The sequence below is a fragment of the Panonychus citri genome, unplaced genomic scaffold (assembly GCF_014898815.1).
Source record: "Panonychus citri isolate SS breed McGregor unplaced genomic scaffold, ASM1489881v1 Contig00135, whole genome shotgun sequence".
NCBI lineage: Eukaryota > Metazoa > Arthropoda > Arachnida > Trombidiformes > Tetranychidae > Panonychus > Panonychus citri.
Window position 1 is genome coordinate 34,825 of NW_026515540.1, and position 25,229 is coordinate 60,053.

Genomic DNA, 25,229 nt, shown 5'->3' on the forward strand with positions numbered 1-25,229 from the left:
AAAAAATATGCATAGCAGAATTGGCAAAAATATGCAGTTGCAGCGTTATGAGCCACATCTGCTAGGTTAGGTTAGATCTGTTAGGCTGAGACCTTAGTGAGACTTGAACGCGTGATGCGTTGCTCACTAAGCATATGTCTTCACCATCAGACTAGCTGGTGAAGACAAATGTGCATATATATTCATCTATATGTAGACTGGTTAGTTGATGTATTTTTTCAATTCTAATAATTTCTAAATCCATCATCACGAAGTTTATTATAAACATTTTTTTATTTACTACTGATTTTCTAACATATATGAACGGTTTTTCTCTAACTTTCAGGTGCTTTGTCACTCGCTGGTCAATCATGCATATTGGTTGGAAAATCAATTGAAGATTTTAGTTGATATTTCTATTTTTTTAAATAACTTAGGTGATATCTAAATCAATGCTCTAAAAGCTTTTATCGAGAGCAAAAATAAGTTATCTAATCAAATAAAATTATTGAATTAATGCTCAAGTGTTTATTAACATTGATATCTCAATGCTGTTTCCACAATAAATATTTAACTTTTTTACGAAACAAAAGTAACAGATTAAATTGGCTCCAAAATTCCATCACGATTCTAATCACCAACATCTCTGAACTTGACACCAATGTCCGTTGGATTAATCACTTTGGCCGTAGATTCTCCCATTCCAAAGATTCCACCACGTCCTCCCATCATGTTTCGAGATTTAGAGAAAAGTAGAACATACTATGATTATCATAGTAGGAAGGAAACTGAGAAAATCTCGACTGTTTTTTTGAATGAAAAGAGAAAGAAAGAGAAATTAACATTTTCTCATTACCAATGGAAATGAAATGAACTTGATGAATTTCATCACGATAATCAAACATCGTAATTGTTACTTACACTTCCATTTCATTTCTATAAACAACAGGAACATAATTTGAAGGTTCAATATTCATTTCGGCTTGGATATTTTCCAGGTTACGTTCAAAGGCATCGACACTTCCGATACTAAACCAAAGGACGGAAGTTGTATCTGCTTGAGAGGCATCGGAATAAAATTTAACTCGAACCCATTTCTTGTTGACTACCTCTAACTTTTCAACGGTTCCTCGAGCCAAATGATTGTTGACAAAATCTTTCCATGAGATCTCTTTGTATCTCAACTCATTGAGAACCAATAAACCCAAAAGAGCTGAAGCTCCATAGGCGATATAAGGTAAAGTCTTATTCGATCCTGATGATCCTTTACCACCGCCGAAACTAAAATCCCATTTCCAGGTATATTTATTTTGAGAAGATGAGGATGATGAGGAAGATGAAGACTTTGCTCGTGATGAAGGTTCAAAAACAGATTCTTTTCTCTCACTACTACGTTTAGCTGAACTCGATTCTCCAGCAGCTTCCTTGGTTTGATTCTCAGTTGGTGTTTTCTTATCTGAGAGAAACAAAATGGCGTCAATAAAGAACATTCAAAATTCGACCAAATCAAAGTCACATCAAAATCACTTAAGAAAACAATTTAAGACACAAACAAACAAATAAAACAAAATGTCACCAACTCACTTGATTTACCAAAAAATTTCTCAAATCTTTTTGGTGGCTTATTACAAAATGACCTCCACTGGGCAATCAGTTTACCCAATCTTGATGATGATCTTAAATGATGATGATCATGATAGTGTGAGAGTGAATTATTCAAAATCTAAAAGATGAAAACATGAAAAATAATGAAAAAGAAAAAATTAACAAATCAATCAACACAATGAAAAAAACAAGCAATGAACATGAAAAAATGAGAATCCAAACAAAAAAGAGACAAACCTGACATCGTCTTGGATTATGAGGTAATAGATTTCTCATTAATTATCTTTCATAATTACTAACACCAAGTTAGACCCCTGATTGGAGTTTCAACTAGTTAATTGAACAAAAAGAGAGACATCAATCAATAGAATCCACACCTAAAAAAGTACCCATCAAGTGACACAAATCAAAACAAAAACAAGAACGAGATAAACATTAAAGAAATGGACAAATTAACCAAACCTTTTGTATCGAATCATATTATCTTTTCCAATAAAACCCATTTGTAAACAAAGATACTATTAATTGGCAATTAAAAATTGTCAACTTTCAAATAAAAAACCAATAAGAATCCTATTAGGATTATCCTAAATCAAAGTCAAACAAAAAACTTTGAAAGTTTAACTTTCTGACCTCAACTTGTTTGCAATTCCAATCGCTTAAGGGACTTTATGTTAAGTGAAAAAAGTAAATAAGAAACTAATTAACTATTTTGGTGTTTTTTCAAGCCATAATTTATTTTGATCTTAATGGTTTGTAAACACTAAATTAAAAAATTGATTCAAATCAAACAAACAATTTTTGATTAAGATTATTCATGTCAGGTTTATATGCTCAATAAACTAATTACAATCTTATTCTGTTCATTTTTCATGTTAAACAAAATTACAAAACTATTTTACTGTTGGATTAATTTTTACCGGGACATTAACTCATTAACTTTGATACCAGAATTTAGTTGTAAGAAATGAATTAGAAAAAAGAAAACACGTCAATAGATGTCTCTGTCTACTTTTGAATGAATTTTTGAAAAGCATTACAAATAGTATTTGATCCCAGAGATGAACAGATCTTTTTGTCTACTTTTTACCTCATCTCGTTCTTGTTTTGGTTTTACTTTGTGACATTTGATGGATACTTTTTTAGGTGTTGAATGGATTCTTGGACTCGCATTACGAGCTTAATCATCCTCATCTTCTCAAAATAAATATACCTGAAATGGGATTTTAGTTTCGGCGGTGGTAATGGATCATCAGGATCAAATAAGACTTTACCTTATATCGCCTATGGAGCTTCAGCTCTTTTGGGTTTATTGGTTCTCAATGAGTTGAGATACAAAAGATCTCATGGAGATTTTGTCGACTACCATTTGGCTCTAGGAACCGTTGAAAGGTCAATTAAACTATTGGCGCTGAGTTGACAATTGTTTTAAAAGATTAGCTCTTATCGCTGTATGAGGCCTCAACGAGTCCATTTTTTTGAAGTGTTGCTACTACTTACACCAGGACTAACCAAAATATTTATTATATTATATGCCCTTTTTATATTTTTCACAGAAAATGAGTAAATTTAATTGAGTCGAAGTGGATTGTACCGTTTTAATTTGAATTTAGCATCTATTCACATAGGCCATGTATCATTTAAGCATCAAGTTGAGATACAGAGCAACTACTTTTTTCACAGTCTCCATCTAGTGGATTGATGAGATTTCTATTAAATTAAGCTAGGACCGTATAGGTGCCGTTTTCTCTGCTCCAAGTGTATCCGCCTCTGTACTTATCTTTGAAAGCGTTCAAAAGATCTTATAATTTGCCTCACCAGCCAGACTGGTGGTGAGAGCATATGCTTAGTGAATAATGTAACCCGCGTTCAAGCCTCACATGAGACTACTCTTAACCTGACGAGCCTAACCTAGCAGGTGCAGCTTAAAGCTGCACCTGCACACTTTTATTTCAAATTAAATAGTATAGTAAATAGAAGTAGTAAGCATTCGATACAGTTTGATTTCATGAAATGACGGGAATAAGGACGAGGTACAGAATTCTTAATTTAATTCTATTTATGCTGGAAGTTGCTAATCTTTTGACAAAAGATGGGTCTGTTTTCCAAATTGCGAGAGAAATCTTTTTCATCGCTCCTGATAATTGCAATTCAATTAACTTTACCAGTAAATTTAAAATTAATTTTTGTGTTTTTATTGCGCATGTTGGTTTTAGTTGGGAAAATTTAATCAAATCTAATTAAAACGTTAATCAATTTAACTTCTTCTTCTTATATAAAAAAGAACCACTTAGATTTTACACGAAGAATATGAAATGCACTAAGAGATGTTATCTCTTCAATTGTCAGCAATTAAAGACAAGGTTTATTGATTTGGGTTTTGTTTAAATACTGTTTATTATCTGTTAAAATAATTTGAATAAACTGACCCAATTGGTCAACATTTGTGTTTGGTTACTTTGGCGGTTGAAAGTGTTGTTTGTGTGTGTGTACGGGAGAGAGATGAGAGACTATGAAGAGAGAAGATAAGATGACAGAGAGTAACGTGAGTGACAGTTTGTGGAACAAAAGAAAAGATTGAGGAAAATGGTTAAACTTGGTTTACCCTTTGTCGTTGAACTAATGGACAGGAAAAAGAACAAAAAGAAAGAGAAAAGAAAGAGAAAAACGTCAGTGACCCTCGTGAGATTTATCCCCAAACAGCTCTTTTTGCTGTTGCTCGCCCTCGATGGCCGAATGGTCAAGAGAGCTGTGTCATATACTTGGAATGGCAGGCTTGCATCCAAAGAGTAAGAAGCAAGAGAGAGAGAGCTATCCGTGTTGAGAGCAAACTGAACACGGATGCCAAAAGGTGGCACTTTTTACCATTTCTCTATCTTTTTCCCCTTTCTTTTTAGTTCACTTTTTTTCCGCTGAAAAAAGTAAAAAGAAAGAGAAAAGAAAGAGAAAAGAAAGGGAAAAAAGAAAGAGAAATGGTAAAAAGCGCCACCTCTTGGCATCCGTGTTCAGTCTGGTCTCAACCCAGATAGCTTGCAGTCTCTTTCACTATATTCTTTGCTTGCATACCACTCAAGTCTTGAAGTTTGTTATTAGCTGTAATGTTGTAAAGAGCTTTCTCTTTCCTTTCTTCTCCTTTCCATCCTCTGTCTTTCTTCTTTCCCCCGCCAGCTCAATACGAAGTTATTATCAGATACACATTGTGAATCTGCACACCAGCGGATATCTCTTCCCCTTTACAAAATGAAAAGATAAAGTCTCTCTTCTTTACTACTCTCTGTTGCGAGTATTAAAATCATATCTGGTCAAAGGTCCAAACAGAAGCAAATTGATTGTTTACCACAATCACCACCCCATTGTTAATCAATTAATATTAACAGTTGACTTGTGATTTGATCAAAAACAACAACCATAATGATTCATAATCAACATTTAATAGGTTATGAATAAAAGAAATAATTAATAATAAATAATAAATAGTAAATTAATAAAAAGAGAAAGACAAAAGTAAGAGAAAATAAAAGAAAGAGGATTTCACCTCCGGTGATTTCTTATCCAAAAAGCTGACTTAACATTGCATTCATCAGACCTTTGTTGATTTTTTTTCGATTGAAACATCTTTATGGTCAAAAACGAAATAAATAATAAATCGAACCTTGAGTTGCGTATTTTTGCAAATTACCTTAAATCTCATAAAAAGAGGCTAATAAAATGAAAATTAATCACACCACCCTAAGAAACACCTAGTAAATGTCTCTTCAAAAGTTATTTGAAGTTCGTGATGACGTTCGCTAATTCTGAAGTTAGAAAAATGCCCTTGATTGATAGAAGAAGGCGCCTGGACTCAAGCAATTTGTTAAAAATGAATTTAAGAGGTGTGCGATTAATATGTTACTTTTCTCACACAAATTTTGCTAATTCTGTCAAGATAGAATCTGAAGTCAAAACAGTGACGGTGTTAATTAACGAAAATTCGAATACAGATAAATTGACCATTCCCTGCTAAGTTATTTTCAAGTGCTCATGGAAATTTTTATTTTTGTTCTTAATTAACAACAGGTAAATGTTTAATGTTGATTAATTCTAATAATAATAAATTTGTTTATTAATCAGTCGTCATCCCTGTTTTATGTTTGACGTCGATTGTTACTTTATCGAAAGGTAGGGCTCAAGGATTACTCCGGTGTGGAGCTTATTGATCAATTAATCGAAAACCCTTAATAATCGAAGTTGATATAATGTTTTTAAATTAGGTTAGGTCTTAATTAAAAGGGTCAATTTCGACAAAGGAAGGATCCGGAGGATCTAATACAATCAAGCAATCAAACAATCAAATAATTTTATTAATTATTCGAAATGTCCGGTCAACCATTATTGGCCATAAATTATTGCTTACGCCTATTAAGCTCCACCCGGATTAATCCTTTAAACTTACTTATTGAACTAACTGTAACTATTCTCTGTATAAAACATCATAAAGCCGGAGAAAACGAGTTTGATTTCATATCATTTGCTCGGGTTTCTCAACGAAAAGTGATAAACACAATTAACCGAGGTACTTTATCAAAAAAGATTTGATATTTTAATGATAACCAGCATTGCTAATTACCGTGTCAAACCGGTATTGACGCAAATAGAAATTTACAAAAACTTGAATCTAATTGTTTAGTTGAGCAAAGACATTTTCGATTGGATCAGTCCGAGCAGAAAGTGGCATATGTTAGTTCACAATTAACACTTCATTTCTAAACCGATTTGCACTCTAAAATTATTAATCGAAAAATGTCAGTCCGAAGTCTCGTAACATTTATCTCAATTGAGTGAAACTATTGAGGGTTTATGCAAATAAAATTTGTTTCATTCATTTGGTGGGTTGGTTTCTTCATATGAAAACTAAATTCGAATTTTTATTTCGGCTTTTTCAATTAGAAATAAGGTTTTCTAAATTGAAAGTTTGTTTCACTCAATCGAGAAACACTGCAAGGTGTATAAAACAGCGATAAGAGCTAATCTTTTAAAACAATTGTCAACTCAGCGCCAATAGTTTAATTGACCTTTCAACGGTTCCTAGAGCCAAATGGTAGTCGACAAAACCTCTCCATGAGATCTTTTTGTATCTCAACTCATTGAGAACCAATAAACCCAAAAGAGCTGAAGCTCCATAGGCGATATAAGGTAAAGTCTTATTTGATCCTGATGATCCATTACCACCGCCGAAACTAAAATCCCATTTCCAGGTATATTTATTTTGAGAAGATGAGGATGATTAAGCTCGTAATGCGAGTCCAAGAATCCATTCAACACCTAAAAAAGTATCCATCAAATGTCACAAAGTAAAACCAAAACAAGAACGAGATGAGGTAAAAAGTAGACAAAAAGATCTGTTCATCTCTGGGATCAAATACTATTTGTAATGCTTTTCAAAAATTCATTCAAAAGTAGACAGAGACATCTATTGACGTGTTTTCTTTTTTCTAATTCATTTCTTACAACTAAATTCTGGTATCAAAGTTAATGAGTTAATGTCCCGGTAAAAATTAATCCAACAGTAAAATAGTTTTGTAATTTTGTTTAACATGAAAAATGAACAGAATAAGATTGTAATTAGTTTATTGAGCATATAAACCTGACATGAATAATCTTAATCAAAATTGTTTGTTTGATTTGAATCAATTTTTAATTTAGTGTTTACAAACCATTAAGATCAAAATAAATTATGGCTTGAAAAAACACCAAAATAGTTAATTAGTTTCTTATTTACTTTTTTCACTTAACATAAAGTCCCTTAAGCGATTGGAATTGCAAACAAGTTGAGGTCAGAAAGTTAAACTTTCAAAGTTTTTTGTTTGACTTTGATTTAGGATAATCCTAATAGGATTCTTGGTGGTTTTTTATTTGAAAGTTGACAATTTTTAATTGCCAATTAATAGTATCTTTGTTTACAAATGGGTTTTATTGGAAAAGATAATATGATTCGATACAAAAGGTTTGGTTAATTTGTCCATTTCTTTAATGTTTATCTCGTTCTTGTTTTTGTTTTGATTTGTGTCACTTGATGGGTACTTTTTTAGGTGTGGATTCTATTGATTGATGTCTCTCTTTTTGTTCAATTAACTAGTTGAAACTCCAATCAGGGGTCTAACTTGGTGTTAGTAATTATGAAAGATAATTAATGAGAAATCTATTACCTCATAATCCAAGACGATGTCAGGTTTGTCTCTTTTTTGTTTGGATTCTCATTTTTTCATGTTCATTGCTTGTTTTTTTCATTGTGTTGATTGATTTGTTAATTTTTTCTTTTTCATTATTTTTCATGTTTTCATCTTTAGATTTTGAATAATTCACTCACACTATCATGATCATCATCATTTAAGATCATCATCAAGATTGGGTAAACTGATTGCCCAGTGGAGGTCATTTTAATAAGCCACCAAAAGATTTGAGAAATTTTTGGTAAATCAAGTGAGTTGGTGACATTTTGTTTTATTTGTTTGTTTGTGTCTTAAATTGTTTTCTTAAGTGATTTTGATGTGACTTTGATTTGGTCGAATTTTGAATGTTCTTTATTGACGCCATTTTGTTTCTCTCACAGATAAGAAAACACCAACTGAGAATCAAACCAAGGAAGCTGCTGGAGAATCGAGTTCAGCTAAACGTAGTAGTGAGAGAAAAGAATCTGTTTTTGAACCCTCATCACGAGCAAAGTCTTCATCTTCCTCATCATCCTCATCTTCTCAAAATAAATATACCTGGAAATGGGATTTTAGTTTCGGCGGTGGTAAAGGATCATCAGGATCAAATAAGACTTTACCTTATATCGCCTATGGAGCTTCAGCTCTTTTGGGTTTATTGGTTCTCAATGAGTTGAGATACAAAGAGATCTCATGGAAAGATTTTGTCAACAATCATTTGGCTCGAGGAACCGTTGAAAAGTTAGAGGTAGTCAACAAGAAATGGGTTCGAGTTAAATTTTATTCCGATGCCTCTCAAGCAGATACAACTTCCGTCCTTTGGTTTAGTATCGGAAGTGTCGATGCCTTTGAACGTAATCTGGAAAATATCCAAGCCGAAATGAGTATTGAACCTTCAAATTATGTTCCTGTTGTTTATAGAAATGAAATGGAAGTGTAAGTAACAATTACGATGTTTGATTCTCGTGATGAAATTCATCAAGTTCATTTCATTTCCATTGGTAATGAGAAAATGTTAATTTCTCTTTCTTTCTTTTTCTCTTTTCATTCAAAAAAAAACAGTCGAGATTTTCTCAGTTTCCTTCCTACTATGATAATCATCGGTAGTATGTTCTACTTTTTCTCTAAATCTCGAAACATGATGGGAGGACGAATGGGAGGTCGTGGTGGAATCTTTGGAATGGGAGAATCTACGGCCAAAGTGATTAATCCAACGGACATTGGTGTCAAGTTCAGAGATGTTGCTGGTTGTGAGGAAGCAAAGATCGAAATCATGGAATTTGTCAACTTCCTTTGTAATCCTCAACAATACACCGAACTTGGTGCTAAGATTCCCAAAGGCGCTTTGCTTACTGGTCCTCCAGGTACTGGTAAAACTTTATTGGCAAAAGCGACTGCCGGTGAAGCAAATGTCCTTTCATCTCGGTTAATGGTTCAGAATTTTGGAAATGTTTGTCGGTGTTGGTCCATCTCGTGTTCGTGACATGTTCGCCATGGCTCGGAAAATGCACATTATATTATTCATTGATGAAATTGATGCAGTCGGTAGAAAGCGAGGAGGACGAAATGTCGGCGGTCATTCGGAACAAGAAAACACATTGAATCAACTTTTAGTCGAAATGGATGGTTTCAATACGAAAACTAATGTGGTTGTACTAGCGGCATCTAAACGTAGTGATATTCTTGATAAAGCTCTTCCTCGGGAAAAATATTTGTACACCACAGAGCAATTGTTTGATCGAATGTGTATGACTTTGGGCGGACGCGCTTCGGAGCAAATTTTCTTCAACAAAATAACCACCGGTGCTCAAGATGATCTTCAAAAAGTGACACAAAACGCTTATGCACAGATTGTACAATTCGGTATGAATTCAAAGGTTGGAAATTTATCCTTCGAGATGCCACAACCTGGTGAACTTGTAGTGGACAAACCATACAGCGAAGCTACTTCACAGTTGATAGATAACGGGTCTCGAGCTTTAGTTCAAAGAGCCTACGATAGAACAATCAAATTATTAACAGAAAATAAAAAAGATGTTGAAAAGGTAAATTGATGCAGAATTTTCTCTCGTTTTTTTCTTTTGCTATTATCATACATGTAATGATGGAATAATAGCTATTTCTATCTTGTAATTCTTTCAGGTAGCACAAAGGCTTTTGGAAAGAGAGGTTCTTAATCGCGATGATATGATCGAAATTCTTGGTAAAAGACCGTTTAAAGAGAAGAGCACGTACGAGGAATTCGTAGAGGGAACGGGGTCATTTGAAGAAGACACTAGTTTACCAGAAGGATTAAAGATGTAATTTTATTATTGTAGAACCACCAGAGAGATATTGATGCATTTCGAACAACCTTAAATTAAATGTTTCATTTTGATAAAAAAAACTTACAATTTTCTTTCTACTCCTCAAATTTAAACTAGACCATAATTTCTCGTCAAAGATCAAAACGAAATCGACAATCATACAACGAAAAACAGAAAAATTAATAACAAATAATCCAGCATCGCTTAATCGTAAATTTGACCCAAGTGACATTTTTGTATCATCGGAACTTGACTAATTGACCATAAATCATCAATAAAATTTGTTGTCAGGCAAATCACAACATTCGACCATTGATTTCAAGTTCTCCAACAAAAAGAGAAGAAAACAATAAATAATCACGAAGCTGGTTGACGGTATTGTCTGGTTTATGGAACACTCCAATAAAACTATCGATCATCAGATAATAATTATCTCTCTGGTAAAGGTTATACGTCGAATCTTTCTCGACATAAATATTTATACACCTCAAACCAAGTTTTTAATATGTATGAAATTGACAAGAACTTCTAAAAACTTTGTAAAACTAAACAGGGGCTCAAGATGACAAATACCTGTTTTAGTTGCAAATTCATAAAGTTTACTGACAACCAAGACCGATATTCAAGGTTTATTAAATTTTTATACTATGTGCCAATCGATACTTATCCTGTTGAGTAGTCAATTAAAATCCTTAAAAATATTACACTATTACCTTATGTTCATTATTGAAAAATATTTATTACTGAAGATATATAATATAAATCTTTTCAAACAAAGTTAACTAAAATTAATTTATTTACTTTTTAGTCTATTTTCCATATGATAATTCTATTTGAATTCCTTACATTTGGTACTGAACAACAAATCTGCATATTTTAAAAAAACTAGCTCATTTGGTAAGTCGTGCTAAAATAGTTCAGTCCGTTAGATCCGTGAATGGTATTAAACTCGGAAAGCTTATTTATAAATGCCTCACCAACCAGACTGGTGGTGAAGGCACATGTTGAGTTAAGAACGAGACTTGGGTTCAAACCTTAGTCAAGTAACTTCTCAACCTAAAATCCTAACCTAACCTAGCAGATGCAGCTTCGGCTTCATCTGCACATTTTTGCATATTATTCATGAATTTGTTAATGCGTTTTTTATTTTATTTATTTCATATTATGCATTATTCCATTTTATTATGATCGATATTAAATGGAAATATTATCATTTCTATTTCGAAATAAAATGCAAGTAAATGTGTGATAATTGAAAGATACTTTCTGAAAGTGACCGAAGCTAAAATCAGGCAGACAAGTGCAATCAAAGCGATTCGATAGCATAACGTAACGAGATAATATGACAGGACCGTTTCAAATTTGTTTTGCAATCATTCATCGACATTCAATATTTATTAATGACCAATACACAGACATCATTTTCGTTCGAAAATTGGTGCTCTTACTCATTTGCAAGAATGACCCTTCACTTGAAGAAGAAAGGAATTTGGGTTATGAATTAGAATTTCATTTCGTATGTATCATGAAGAGGTCATTTAAAGATTTTTGGCAGAGCAGATCTCTTATCACAAACTCTAAAGGTCATATCAGAGCACGAGGTGAGGACGCATTCAGTTGAGCTTTTAAATTTTTCAAGAGGAAGGTGTGAAATAGTTTTCGAAAAATGGTTTAGTCATTAAGTAGCTGTAACAATCATAAGATCTGTACTCGTTACTATTAATACTCTGAATTCACAATTCTATAAACATGATGAACTGCATATAGTAAGATAACTTTATTATGAACAGAAACAAAAAAAATCTGCATATTGATACTTATGCAGGATTTCACTATGAAAAATAAGTTAATCATCCAATAGATGGAGATGTTAACCGTATTTCAAACGATGATAACCTTTAAAGATGAATCCTATTGATGAGTTTGCTCTGTTGCGACAAAACAGAAAAAGAAAAGTTTCATTCTAGTTAACAGTTAACCGGCAATTTAGTTGATTGTCAACATCAGATTAATACACTTACCCTAATAAAATTCAATGTGAACAGTCAACAAGATTATTTAACAATGATTGGAAAAGGGAAATTAAAGCAACAATTAACGTAATTATTTAATTCTGAAAAGTAACAAGATTGGATTGTTTCTGTGTGAATTTGATTTTTTCTGTGTGTCAATCATTTCAATTGGATTGAAATCAATTCAATGGGAATTATAATCATGCTTGTTTGTGTTTTCTAGAAGAATATTGATAATCTTAAAGATTGTAATCAACTAATCAACTATTTAATGTATTAAATCAAAATAATTAAAGTGAATGAAAATGAATTTATCGTCATTGATTAATTTACTTTTCCTTTGTTCTTGTTTAATTATCTTTCTATTGATAACTTATTGTGTTCCAAATGTTCAAGGATTATCTCAATCATCTTTATCTTCATTTTCTTCATTTTCCTCGTCTCCATCTCCATCATCATTTCCAATATTTCCATCATCATCGTCTTCTTCATCATCTTCAATATCTAATCATGTCCATGAAATCGCGACATTTGGTGATCAAATTGCTTCATTACCTTGTGAAGTAAATATTAAAAGTTGTGGTTCCATTTCAATGGTCACTTGGTTTAAAAATGTTTCGTCACAATGGGAACATATTTATTCATATTCATTTACTGGTGGTGGACATCACAAAGTATCAGGTTCATTTATTGGTCAACCCGAAAGGATATCAATGGACGATACAAATATTACTCTTACCGGGATTACTTATCTAAGGATTAAAAATTTAGGATTAAGTGATGAAGCAAATTACAAATGTGAAGTAACTTATCATCATTCAACATCAACAATTAACCATCATCACAATAATAATAACATGATCAACAACAATCATGATAATATTAATGGTAAATTGTTATCGTCATCATCAATGCCATCAACTGATTGTCCAACTACAACATACTCCAAATTATTTACATTAGGTAAGTAATTTAAGTCAGTTAATGAATAATTATCTCTTGATTGTAAACATGTTTATGATTATAAGTCAAAAAGTAATCAAATAATTGGTCAATTGTTATTACAGTTGTTAAATTGTTGTTGTTTACACATCTCTTGAAATCAGCATAAAAGATTGACCATTAAGCTGATCATTCACTTTTCCTCCCACATTTAGGGAAATGGTCAATCTAGTTTACTAAAGATGAATTCATATGATTTATATTAATCGATAATTGATTGACCAATGGTCATCTCGAAAATCAATTCAAACTGATCAGTCAAAAAAAAGTAACAGATGATATTTACTGCCATTGAAATGATAATAATAATAAATTGATAACAATGACAATCAACCACCAAAAGTGTCAAAGAAAATAACAATCAATGGTCAATGGTTTATAATTATGACGATGGAGATAATGGTCAATCAGTTAAACTTATGAAAGAGAGAGAGAGAGAGAGATCCTGGTCTCGATTGTAATCAATTGATTTCTACCAAAAAATGATAATCTTTAAATTCATATTCAGATAAATTTTTGTTCCGTTTTCCATTCTCATCTTTCAATTCATTTAAATGAATTTCGATAGCAAAAAAGTCTATGTGATATTTACAATCGTGGGAAATTATATAAACATAATGTGTTTAATGATTCGTATGGTCATTGAATGAATTTATCATCGATATAAAAAAAATCTAGTTACCATTGTACTTGATTGATGATGACCATTAGTGTGATGATCATTTGAATAATATTCAACCCTAAACCTTTTGAGACAAAATTATTGTTGTTTATCAAATACTTCAATGGGATTTAATGCTCTCTCTCTCTCTCTCTCTCTTTGTTAATTTGATTACCTGAGTGTGTAAATTTACAACTCTACAATTGAATGGATGATGAGTCTAATTTTTTATGACTTTTCTACCATTGGAATGATTTTTATCTCTGTGATGAAGAGCCGATGAAAGTTAATAGTGTTTAATGTTTACCTGTGAAAAAAAGGTAATTGATAAAGTCAATGATGATGAGGACGAAATGTGTGGTATGTGTTGAAAGATGATTGTATATAATGAGAGAGATGATGATGATGAAAAAGAGAAAAGAAAATGATATCTTGCTTTTTTTTCATTCGACGATAATAGTTGTGATTATTGGCACTTCGGTACAATTACCTATTCAATGGACTCTCTCATTTTCTTAGAACATTTTAGAACTTCGAAGCTTCCGTTTTAATCTTCTCTTTGTGTGTTTCTCTTCATTTCTTTTGACTTTCAGCTTTTTTTTTCTTCATCTTTGTTTTCATCATCATCTTGTTTTCTCTTACCTTCTCATTCAATCACCACTCCTTTTTTTATCATCATCTCTTTTCATCTTTTCATCTTTTCTCACTTTTCTTTTTCTCTCTATCAACTGACCTTTAGCCTCTTTCTCTCTTCATCATTCTTATCATCCATTCATCTTTTTCTCTCATCTGCTTCTCTCTCGATCTTTTCATCTCTGCAATTTTGTCTCTGTTTCTCCCTTTTTCATCATTCTCATCCATTGATTTTTACATAGAGATGCTCATTGTTTCCCTTTTTTTGGAGCCAATATAATAACTGTAACCAAAGTGTGTCAAACCAATTTTACAGTTTAATTTATAAGGAAAAATCTTACATTTCCATCTATGGGGAAATTGTTTTTCATAGGGTTTCCTGAGAAACCCAAAGACTTTTGTAAATATGATATATATTGTTCAATAGTCACGTGACCATTTTCTTATACACATCAGATGATGATGATGATGATAATTTGACAAATCTCATCTAATCCAAAACAAGCAAATCAGATTTGCAACAAAAAATGCTTTTGATTCATTGACAAGGGATGAAAAGTACAAATATTACAACGGTTATCTGATTGAGGGTAAATGATGTTTATTTGATTGATAATCTACTTAATTCAGGGATAAATCATCAATTTAATCACAATTAAACCAATCAAGTTGTAGATTAACAGCAAAATCAACTAGACAATTAGATCAATGTAAATGAAGCTGATTGCAGATCCAATGATCATTTTGTAAGATTTTGTTCTCACTGGAAAATGTAATTCAAATACTACACAGAGCACAAAAATCGCTACATTTTTACAAGAAAAACGATTGATGATAATGCAAATGTCGATATTGATGCAATAATAGTAAAATTTACAGAGGAAAGAGAGAGAAAAAAAAGAATTTACAAAAATAACTGTGACCTATGAGAAAAACAGATTGTCGCACAATTAACATGTTCCCTTCGTCTTAATGTTCAATTAGCGATGTAATTGCAATAGTCTATGTGTATTAGTAGCTTTCGACTTTGACAATTACAACAAATTGCAAGCTCTTTTTTCATTCTTCCTCTGTAATTTTCTCTCTCTCTCTCTCTCTCTCTCTCTCTCTATCTTTCAAAGTAACTTTTGTTTTCCAATGTTGTTGTATCCATATGAAGATCAATCTCTCCCCCTCTCTGTAAGTTCAGCCTTAAGAAAGTCAAAGGCCACCCAGTAAAAAGTGTTTCCGGTTATTGTAAATGTAACACATAATGTGTATCATTAACACACAGAGAGTATGAAATAGTTGGCACTTTTTTATCAATTGATGATACTTTTTATGATCAACATGATATGTTTATATTGAAAGTCTATGGAAAAAAATTACATGGAAATAGTAGTGTAAATTAATAGGAAATGTTCAATTGACCCTCGAATAATTAATGGCCCTCAATTGATGATGTTAAACTTTTTCTCTTTCTGTACAATTAACACAAATACACTAAATAGTTTGTTAACTTTGTTGTTAAACGTAAAATCATTTGAATGCAAATCTGCAACAATAATAAATTGCAATCAACTGATTGTTAACAATTTAAATTCTAAATAGCATTTAACTGGAAATGTTAATATGTTGAAATAAATTCCATGAGTGTTTCCATCCCTATTTAGAATATATTTTTTTCCACCTTCATTTATTTCGCTAGAAAAAAAAAGTTTGAGCTTTGTAAATTTCTAGAGCTTTAGAAAGGTAGCAAAAAAATTCACCCTTGAAACTTGATTCTCTTGATGCTCTCATGTAAAATTCATTTGAATGAATGAATGAGCTTGAGGGTGTAAGTGAGTAAATTATTCCAAGTGATAGTTAATCCAATTGAAGATGAAAATGATAATGAACAACATCCCGAAATGATCAACAAAGTCAAGAACAATAAACATTCATAGGATCTTATGAATAGTAACTTTCACCTCTGAAACTTTGAGAGACCATGATGATAATACTCAATGAGATGAAGATTAAGCTTCCGTTGATTCTCGTGGTTGTGAATATCTAAATGTTTACAATTACTATTTCATCTCAAGTTGAAGAATCAAAATTGACAGTTACCAGTCACTTAGAATGAATATTTTTTCCCATCTTCCATTTTCTACCTCAATTTCATTCAATATCTTCCAATCACCTTTACTACAATTTACTACGTGTTCAGATTATTATCTCACTTTTTCTTCTTCTTCTCTCTTTCCCTGTAATCATGATGATGATGATCAATACTCTTGATCGATTTCTTTTGATTCTCTTTGCTCAATTTTCCAATCATCTAAGTTGAGAGTGATGATGATGATGATGGTGATTGCCTTTCTTTTCTTATTGCTGATCAATGAATTATAACGGTAAACATGTTTCTCATCTTTACTATTAGGATAATCCTTAGAATTGATCATCAGCATCATGGAAAAGTAAATTATCCTAATGAGATTAACTTTGAATGAGAATGATAAGTAAACAATTATATCAGTTTGTTTTCGTCTTGTTATTGGTTCATGATAATGACCACACAATTAACATGTTTATCAATTGATTCGTGATGATTAACCTTAATTGGCCAAGAAAATGATGAAATGTTTCATTTATCAATAAAATCAACTGGTCAACGTTAATTAAAGCATCACCAAATTTATCTGGGTCATAATGATGAAAATTGAAATTGATTTAAAACTAATCAAATGAAAACTTGATAATAATTCACTGATTGTGTCTAAATTGATGTGATTGATTACTAATAAATCACTAATTTGTGATCAACCTAAATCTTTTAAAATGAAAAGTGAGAAATGAAAACAATCAAGTTTAACCAATTGATTGTGTTCAACTTGATTGCTCTCAAATCGGTCCATTTTAAATAACGAACCAAAGATAATCTGGTTATCATCAAAATGATTAGAAAATCAGTTAATTGTTTAGATACAATCAAAAGTAATTTCCCACAAAATATTTACAAGAGGAAGTTTAAATCTCTCTCTCTCTCTCTCTCTCTCTCTCTCTCTCTCTCTCTCTCTCTCTCTCTCTCTCTCTCTCTCTCTCTCTCTCTCTCTCTCTCTCTCTCTGGTCACTCTGATGACATTTGTTTCCAAGTTTGCATTAGCTGTTGGTCAGCCACTCAAAGCTTGACCCTTCTGGTTATCTTTATGACAAAATGCCCATTTGTTTTACTTTTTTGCATTTTTGCAACTTCCACTCTCCATTGAATCTCATCCATCTTGACCAATCATCAACATAATCATCTCAATTTACTCTCTCCCTTTCTCTCTCACTCTCTCATAGTCAATAAATAGAGATGACCAATAAATCATTCAATAATAATGGTAAATAATCATCTCTTTAACCAACAATCCACTTTAAAAGTGATAATTTTTCATACATTAAATGAACCAGATGAAAGTAACTGATCAGCTGATGATCAAAACAAGGGATTATCATGTTAGGAAATTGAATTATACTTAATCTAACAATACATAATACCTTTGACACTCTTGACCAAACAATAACATAAACTATTACAATCAAATTGAATCAATAACCTTCTCCCCACTTTTCATACCAATTGTCCAGTAAAATACATTAAATGATAACAATTGATGATCCTTCTCGTCCTTCTCATCCTTCTCATCCTTCTCATCAAGATTTACTTCTCATAATCAAATTTAGTCAATTTTGACCATTAGATTATCATCTTTTCCTCTGACCATAAATCTTTTCTTTCTTTTCTCAAATAATAGGATCAACTGATCATCTTCGTCCACCCCGAATAACTGAACATCCCTCTGATACCGTTGTGGGTCGAAATGAACCAACCAAATTAGATTGTCGAGCTGAAGGTAATCCTAATCCAACAATCGAATGGTACAAAGACGGTAAAAAGATTGGTAAACATCATAATCGAATGGTCCTACCTACAGGGTCACTTTTTTCCTCCATGTTATTCACAATAAAAGGATACTGGAACCTATTGGTGTGTGGCTCGTAATGAGATCGGTAAAGCAACAAGTCGAAATGCGACCTTAAACTATGCATGTAAGTTTCGATAACTTTTCCATTTTCTAAATAATATAACATGAGAAATATTCTGATTCTAAACTGAACTTTTTCCACTCTTATCAACACATGAACTAAATCTAATTAAATGATTAGTTTATCTCTTAATCTCTTGTTTATATCAATTTTCACCTTTTCATTCAATGTTTAGTTTGCTGGAAATTTTATCCTGCTAATTGAATCAATTAATTCATTAGACTTTCAATCAACTTTGTTTTTTTGCTGTTGTTTCTTAATCTTGTTTTAATTGATTTTTCCTTCTTATGAATTGCTAGTTACTAAATTAACTTTTGATTATCAAAATTTTAATTGAACTAAAAGGTTGATGGTTGAAAATTTCAACATGCTGATCAGTATCATTGATGAAATCTCATGAAATTGATCATGTCTGAGTCTCTTTCCTAATGGATATTTGAAACATTTATTTTCTGTTTACTTTTTGTTTTTCTCAATGAATCTGAAAATATTGATTGTAAATTCATGATGAATTTTGTTTATCTTTATATTGATTGAAATCTTTTTTTTTCAATCAGTATTTTCATGATGATTGAAAGATATTGAATATTTTGTATCTTATCCTTTTCTTGATTTTCATGGTGATTATATTAAATGATTTCAACCTTTTCTTTTTAGATAATCAATCAGAATCACTCAGTTTTATATTTGATTTGCTTTAAGTAACTCAGGAAGTGTTCAAAGTACCTTATCAGAAATGGAAACCTAATGATGATGATGGACAGTTGATGAATTATGATTAGATGATGAAAAAGAAAAGATTAAACTTTATCCTAATCCGTTTGAATTTTAAAACATTTTCTGTATATAAACAGAAAATAAGAAACAACAAAAGCTCATTTTATGTACAGTTGATTGAGAAAAAAAATGCTAAACAAGTTTATCTTTGCGTGGATATCACTTTAGATTAGGCTTATTAATATCATCATCATCATCATCATCATCATTAATTTCTCATCCTCATCAAATATACTTAATTCATCATCTTAAACCATCATCATCATTATCATACCTTGTGGGTTGATGATGAAACGACAATGTGTTCAAATAGCAACAAGTATAATCATTGCTACCTAATCATAATCGTAATCATAATTGTAATCACGCAATTATGATTTACAAACAATCTTAAATCAGTTGAAACAAAGAGTATGATTAATATCAACTCGAATTGTGATTAAGGTGTCGGCAAAAGGTAAAGAAGAAAGAGAGAGAGAGAGAGAGAGCGAAAAAAAAGTTCTTTTTTCTAAAAAAATTCTAAACTCTTAATCCTAAAGACTTATTTCCGCCCAGGTTTCTAATTTCATTCGGTATTCATTCAGGTTACCTTGAAATTGGTCATGAACCAAATTGAACCTTACACTCAATCGGTTTTCATAGTCATTGAAAACCTTCAAGTCAAATTCCCCATGAAGAGTATTGTATCTTTACCAATTGATAAATTGCCCTGAACTTTTCGGAGAATATTTTTCCTACATCTATTGAGTAGTATTAGATTGTAATGAAAAATTTCTGATGAAAAAAAGTTAGAAATTCAAAATTTTTCTCATTCCCATGAAAGCTACAATATAATACATAAAGATAAATATCTCATTGAGAATACAGAACATGAAACAATGATAAAAATAAGGAAAACTTTGAAAGGATAATAGTAACAATAACAATTGAATTATGAGCCAAACATTATACATGTAGATGTATATATATACTCATAGTTTTCATGATGGCGATGATAATATAAAAGATTCAACTAATTCTGAACATTTCTGATCAAATCAATCGGATATACTTTTCTTTTGCTAATATTTACCATGATTATGGTGTTATCTATTTGTCTCTCATTCAAATAAATGTCACACAATACACATTATATTTAGACCCATGACCCTGTCTCTTTATATTTGGGTGATAATATATGGACTTGAGAGAGCAAAAAATTGTAATCACGCAAAGATAACATTGTAATGCCATTAGAATGTAAGAAAATCATATAAGAAGATGATGATGATGATAATAGTCATCATCATAGATTCTGAATGGTGAATATCTCGGAGAGATATTTTTTCCTAAGGTTTTTTATGCTGTTCTGTCCAGTGAACATCAGTATCTCTCCCTTCATCCTCATCTTTCATGTGATATAATCCCAAGCCCAGAAAAAGCATCGTATTCAAGTTAATACATTTATCCCAAGTCTAGAAAATAACATTTCCACTGGTTCTTAATATAAATGTCATAGTCTTTGGCTATCACAATGATAATCAAAGCAATTCTTGTTCACCTTTTGATATTGAGAATCATAATATAAGAAGCAATCATTTCCATTGAATTTACAATTTATTATTGTTTAGATTTGACATTGATATTAATCCCCAGGAAAATATAACAAGATCAGATTAACTTATCGGATATAATTTAGCAATAGATTTATTTGTTTGTGATAATAATCAAATAGACTCATCATATTTATTATCATTTTTACCTTTGATTGTTGTTGTTGTTGCAAACTCATAACAATTAGCTGATTACCATTTGCATTACAATTGGATAATAATGTTGATATAAGAGGAAGAAAGAAACAAAATTAAAAGGATGTTGTAAAAAAAAAGTAAATGATAATCTAATTGCAATTGAGATTATCAAATGCAATTAACTTGTAGTTTATTTTGAGGGTAACAATTAATTGATAAGAAGGTAAAAGTTTTACCTGTAAAAATAAACACCAACAACAACAAAGGTGAAGGTGAAATGACAAGAAGAAGAAAAAAAAAGTTTACAAATTGATGTTAAATTGTTGATTTGAAGGTGAAATTGATAAAAGGTTTTAAATGTTAACTGTTTAATCTCAGTAATCACAATTAACCCAAGCATGAGATGAAATTCATCAACTAGATTAATGGAATTGATAAACTTCACTCTGATTGTTGGATAACATTTTTCTTTATACGATTGATAAACAGGATGGAAAAGCTAAATGATAATTATGGGAAGAAGCTACAGATTAGATTAATTGAGAATCTTAATAACACCTAATGCATGTTGATGAGATTAAGAGAATGGAGATTCAGATGAAGTAAGAGAAAGAGAGGCAAAAGAGAGATTAAGATTAAGATGGAGAAAAAATTGTTTCGATTCATTTTCTTATCTCTTTTGTCCAGTCTATTTAATCAGAGTAAATCATTTCACCTTAATTCAAATTGAGAGACTTTTTTTTAGAATCTTCTATTTATCTTCTATTCCTTTATCATCTTTATCATCATCTTTTTTGCTCTCATAGGTGTGAGATCTTCTCATTCTCACTCAGGTAAATAATAAATATAAATAGATGTTCATCAACTTGTTTCTCTTTCACTATTCATCCTCTTACCTTTTTCAATTCTATTGCAACATTGAACCATAGCCATAATCATCATCATCTTCTTCTTCATCTTAATACTAATTTTAGCTCTTGTTTGATTTTCCATGATGATACTTGGTGAAAGAGAAGCTCATAAATCTCACCTTTAGCACTTCCATGTCTTAGCTTGTTGATAAAGACTCTAATTCATCAGAGATGATGATGAAAAGTCATTTGGTAATAAGAGTCAAGGATAAGGTATGGAAAAAGATAACGATAAAAAAATTGTTAACATGATGTTATTCATGAGAAATGATCATCATCTTTATCCGGATCAGAGTCATAAATAATCTGATTTAAAGGTAAGTGTGTAAAGAAGTTGGTAAAAAGTCACAGGTATAAAGGATAAAGATGATGACGAAAGGTAGGAAAACCTCATAAATAGTTTCTTCATGATGATGATGATGATGATGAGTTGAGAGGATAATCAGATTTCATCTTTTTCTTAAACAACTTTGATTCTATTCACAGGAAAAGTAAGACAAAGAAGAAAAAAAAAGTAAAGAGATAATGAATCAAGATTAATTAGCTTAAAAGATTATCTCAACGTGTACAGATTAAGGTGTGTAAATGATATGATAATATTTACCTTAGCACGTTTAAAGACTTGATGATTATTATGCTTAATTAATCTGAGACTTTGATAAACAAAAACAAAACATTAAGATACGGCTTCTGATAAAGGTCAGTTTAGTGTATTAATAATCATCACCATGATAATTGATGGTCATTCATTAGTATGAGTTGAATGTTATCATCCAAAATTAAGTAATAATAAAAGTCAAGAATTAAAATTAAAACAATGAGAATAATTTTACAACTAATCTTAATCTCCAATGAATGAATTGATGAATGGATGAATTGAAATGTAACCCATGAAAGGAAAAAAAGAAAATTAAACAAAGGTAAAAACAATTGAATCTCTCAACAATTAACCATAACAATTTAGGGATTTTAATTGTAATCAAGGTAACATTAATTACCATGATAACCGTTGATTGAGCAAACTAAAAAAGTCTAATCTATGCTTCCTATTAATATCCCGTAGGCTTTGACCTTAATAAGATGAACAATATATAATGTATATTAGCACGAATCCTTATTAACCGATCCCATTATTAGATGATGAGGATGATAAAGATGATAAGGATGATAAAGATGATGAAGATGAGGAGGTTGATCATTTGTTTTTGTTGTTATTTTTTGGGCTAATAATTAGCTAAAGATTAGGAAAGGTAATCAACTTTTACTTTTGACTCTTGATTTTTAATGTTTATGATTTATCCTTGATCTTATCAACTTCTAGTGGGTTAATTGTTGTTAACTATTCACGATTAACAAACAATTAATGTCTAATCTGGTTTTCTTTTTTTTTCAGAGTTAATTTGTTTACTCCATTGAGCTTGATAAGTTTGTTAATTGTAATCTATTATTTGATCACTAGAAATGTTTCCTTATATTATCTTGTTAACAAGTCTTTCATTTGATTCTTATTTTGTAGTGTAACAATTAAGGTTTGGTTACTTTAATTGTTGCTGTGTTATTACTTTTAATTATTACAATTAACGATAACTAATATGATAGTTTCCAAGTCTTTCAACATGATGTTAATGTTTAGAGAGCGAAAAAAACAAACCAAAATCGTAACAATTAATGATTCATTTATTCAAATTAATTTCTAATCTACGTTTATATTAATAATTAGATAAAATTGTTATTATTACAATGAATTATGGTGAAAATTAAATTAATTTTAATGGTCAGTTGATTGGACAATTGATTCAGTTTTTATGAGTTATCATGGCTCAGGGAAACGATGATAATTCATATCAACCTATGGCCTTTGTTATTATCATGATAATTATTATTGTTAAAAGGTAATAATAATAATAAAATCCAAGGGGAGGGTAAAGGGTGTAACTAATTGTTATTATCAGTTTTTGTGTATCATGAATTCATGAGGCTCATGAAATGAATTATGCAAGACAAAGGTAAATATTTGAATTCTGGTTCATCATTATATTAACCGCAATGACAATTGGTTGAGGTTTTCATTTTGTTAATTGTTCAATTAATGTTGAGGTTTTTTTTATCATTCTATTATTGTATTGTACTTGCAATTAGATTAACAGATAATCAAGAACAAGAGTTTTTTTTCTGTCTCAATTAATCTGATTCCTTCATTCATTGAATTTCATCAGGATTAACAGGGTAAAAAAATTAGCAACACTGTAAATGATAATCTTCATGAGGAGATAGTCTCATGCTTTTTTGTTTCCATATCTTTTGTACTCTATCATCCTGATCAACCTTATCATCATGAAATATATTTATCATTAGTGTTCATTGTTGATCACCATGTTTTTTCATGATAATCATATGGAAATATTAATTTGCCTGGAAAATGTTTCAGTTACATAGTTTAGGAGGTAACATATTAATGTTTTTACATCTTTCTTGTCATCTCATTGATGTTATTGTTATATAATATTAAAATTACATGATGATATTATCATGATGATGATGATTCCTTTGTTTCAAATACTCATACAAAGAGAATGAGATATTTTCATCCTTGCCACTCTCCTTTTCACAGCTTGGTGAACTTAATGAATTTTCAGCTTGTTTTATGAATGAGAGAGAGAGAGGGAAGGTGAGTTGATGATGAGCAACATGATAACGATAATGTTGATATTCATTGGTGATGATAATGATATGAAACTGGGAGGAGTATCTAGAAGATATTGAAAGTGTGTATGTGGATAGATGATGATGATGAATTGACAATGAAAGTTATTAACATGGTAACATGTCATTCATGTTGAATGCTGATGATGGTGTGATAATGATGGTGAAACTACTGAAAAAAAAGGTTTTATAATGAAACTTTCAAGATGATTGGAAACAATTTGTTTCGTTGATTATCAGGAAGTTGGTTCAATGAGTTGGTAAGGAGGGTGGAAAAGGTTTTATCTGTTAGTTTTACATGGTGAAAAAAATTCATATATTACATGGAAAGTTTCATCAATCTCTATCTCTATGATGGTGTGATCATCATGAATGATGATTCCAGGGAAAAAGAGTGAGAAAAATTTTGTTTTTTGACTGATTAAACATGATAAAGGCGGAAGCCAATGTCCTGACGAGGAAAGAGGAAGATGAAAGATTCAGGAAGAGAGAGAGAGAGAATGGTTGAAATGAGAGGTGGAAATAGTTTGACACTTTGAGAGTGACCAACACTCTCACTCTGTTTCCAACTGACCATTGATACAATATCACTGAGATTGAATTTCTTTCAAGCAAAAATCTTCTGACCAATTGTTTACTTACAACTGACCAGTGGTTACATTTTAAAGTGGA

At 31.1% G+C, this 25,229-nt stretch overlaps 2 protein-coding genes and 1 pseudogene across 2 annotated transcripts in view; 2 read left to right on the forward strand and 1 right to left on the reverse strand.

The window, feature by feature from the left end:
• Positions 1 to 721: 721 nt before the first annotated feature.
• LOC128391949 (AFG3-like protein 2) lies at positions 722 to 2,109 on the reverse strand. The gene is made up of 4 exons (XM_053351915.1): positions 1,822 to 2,109; positions 1,564 to 1,702; positions 901 to 1,435; positions 722 to 782 (listed from the first exon to the last, which is right to left on the reverse strand). The coding sequence occupies exons 1-4, from the start codon at positions 1,858 to 1,860 to the stop codon at positions 722 to 724; spliced, it is 774 nt and encodes a 257-aa protein (XP_053207890.1). The 5' UTR covers positions 1,861 to 2,109.
• A 5,676-nt stretch (positions 2,110 to 7,785) lies between these two features.
• On the forward strand, positions 7,786 to 10,244 carry LOC128391950 (AFG3-like protein 2; annotated as a pseudogene).
• A 2,151-nt stretch (positions 10,245 to 12,395) lies between these two features.
• LOC128391754 (uncharacterized) overlaps positions 12,396 to 25,229 on the forward strand; it is a 38,116-nt gene continuing 25,282 nt past the window's right edge. Inside the window, 4 exon segments of the mRNA XM_053351701.1 lie at positions 12,396 to 13,053; positions 18,145 to 18,327; positions 18,330 to 18,356; positions 18,359 to 18,439. Coding sequence (XP_053207676.1) covers positions 12,396 to 13,053; positions 18,145 to 18,327; positions 18,330 to 18,356; positions 18,359 to 18,439 — 949 coding nt within the window.

What these genes read in the sequence shown, in the direction of transcription:
- LOC128391949 (XM_053351915.1), bottom strand. Translation starts at nt 1,860, where the DNA reads ATGAGAAATCTATTACCTCATAATCCAAGACGATGTCAG. An exon ending in GAAATTTTTTGGTAAATCAA is followed by an intron (nt 1,436 to 1,563) that starts GTGAGTTGGTGA and finishes TGTTTCTCTCAG; the next exon opens with ATAAGAAAACACCAACTGAG. An exon ending in TATAGAAATGAAATGGAAGT is followed by an intron (nt 783 to 900) that starts GTAAGTAACAAT and finishes TCAAAAAAACAG; the next exon opens with TCGAGATTTTCTCAGTTTCC.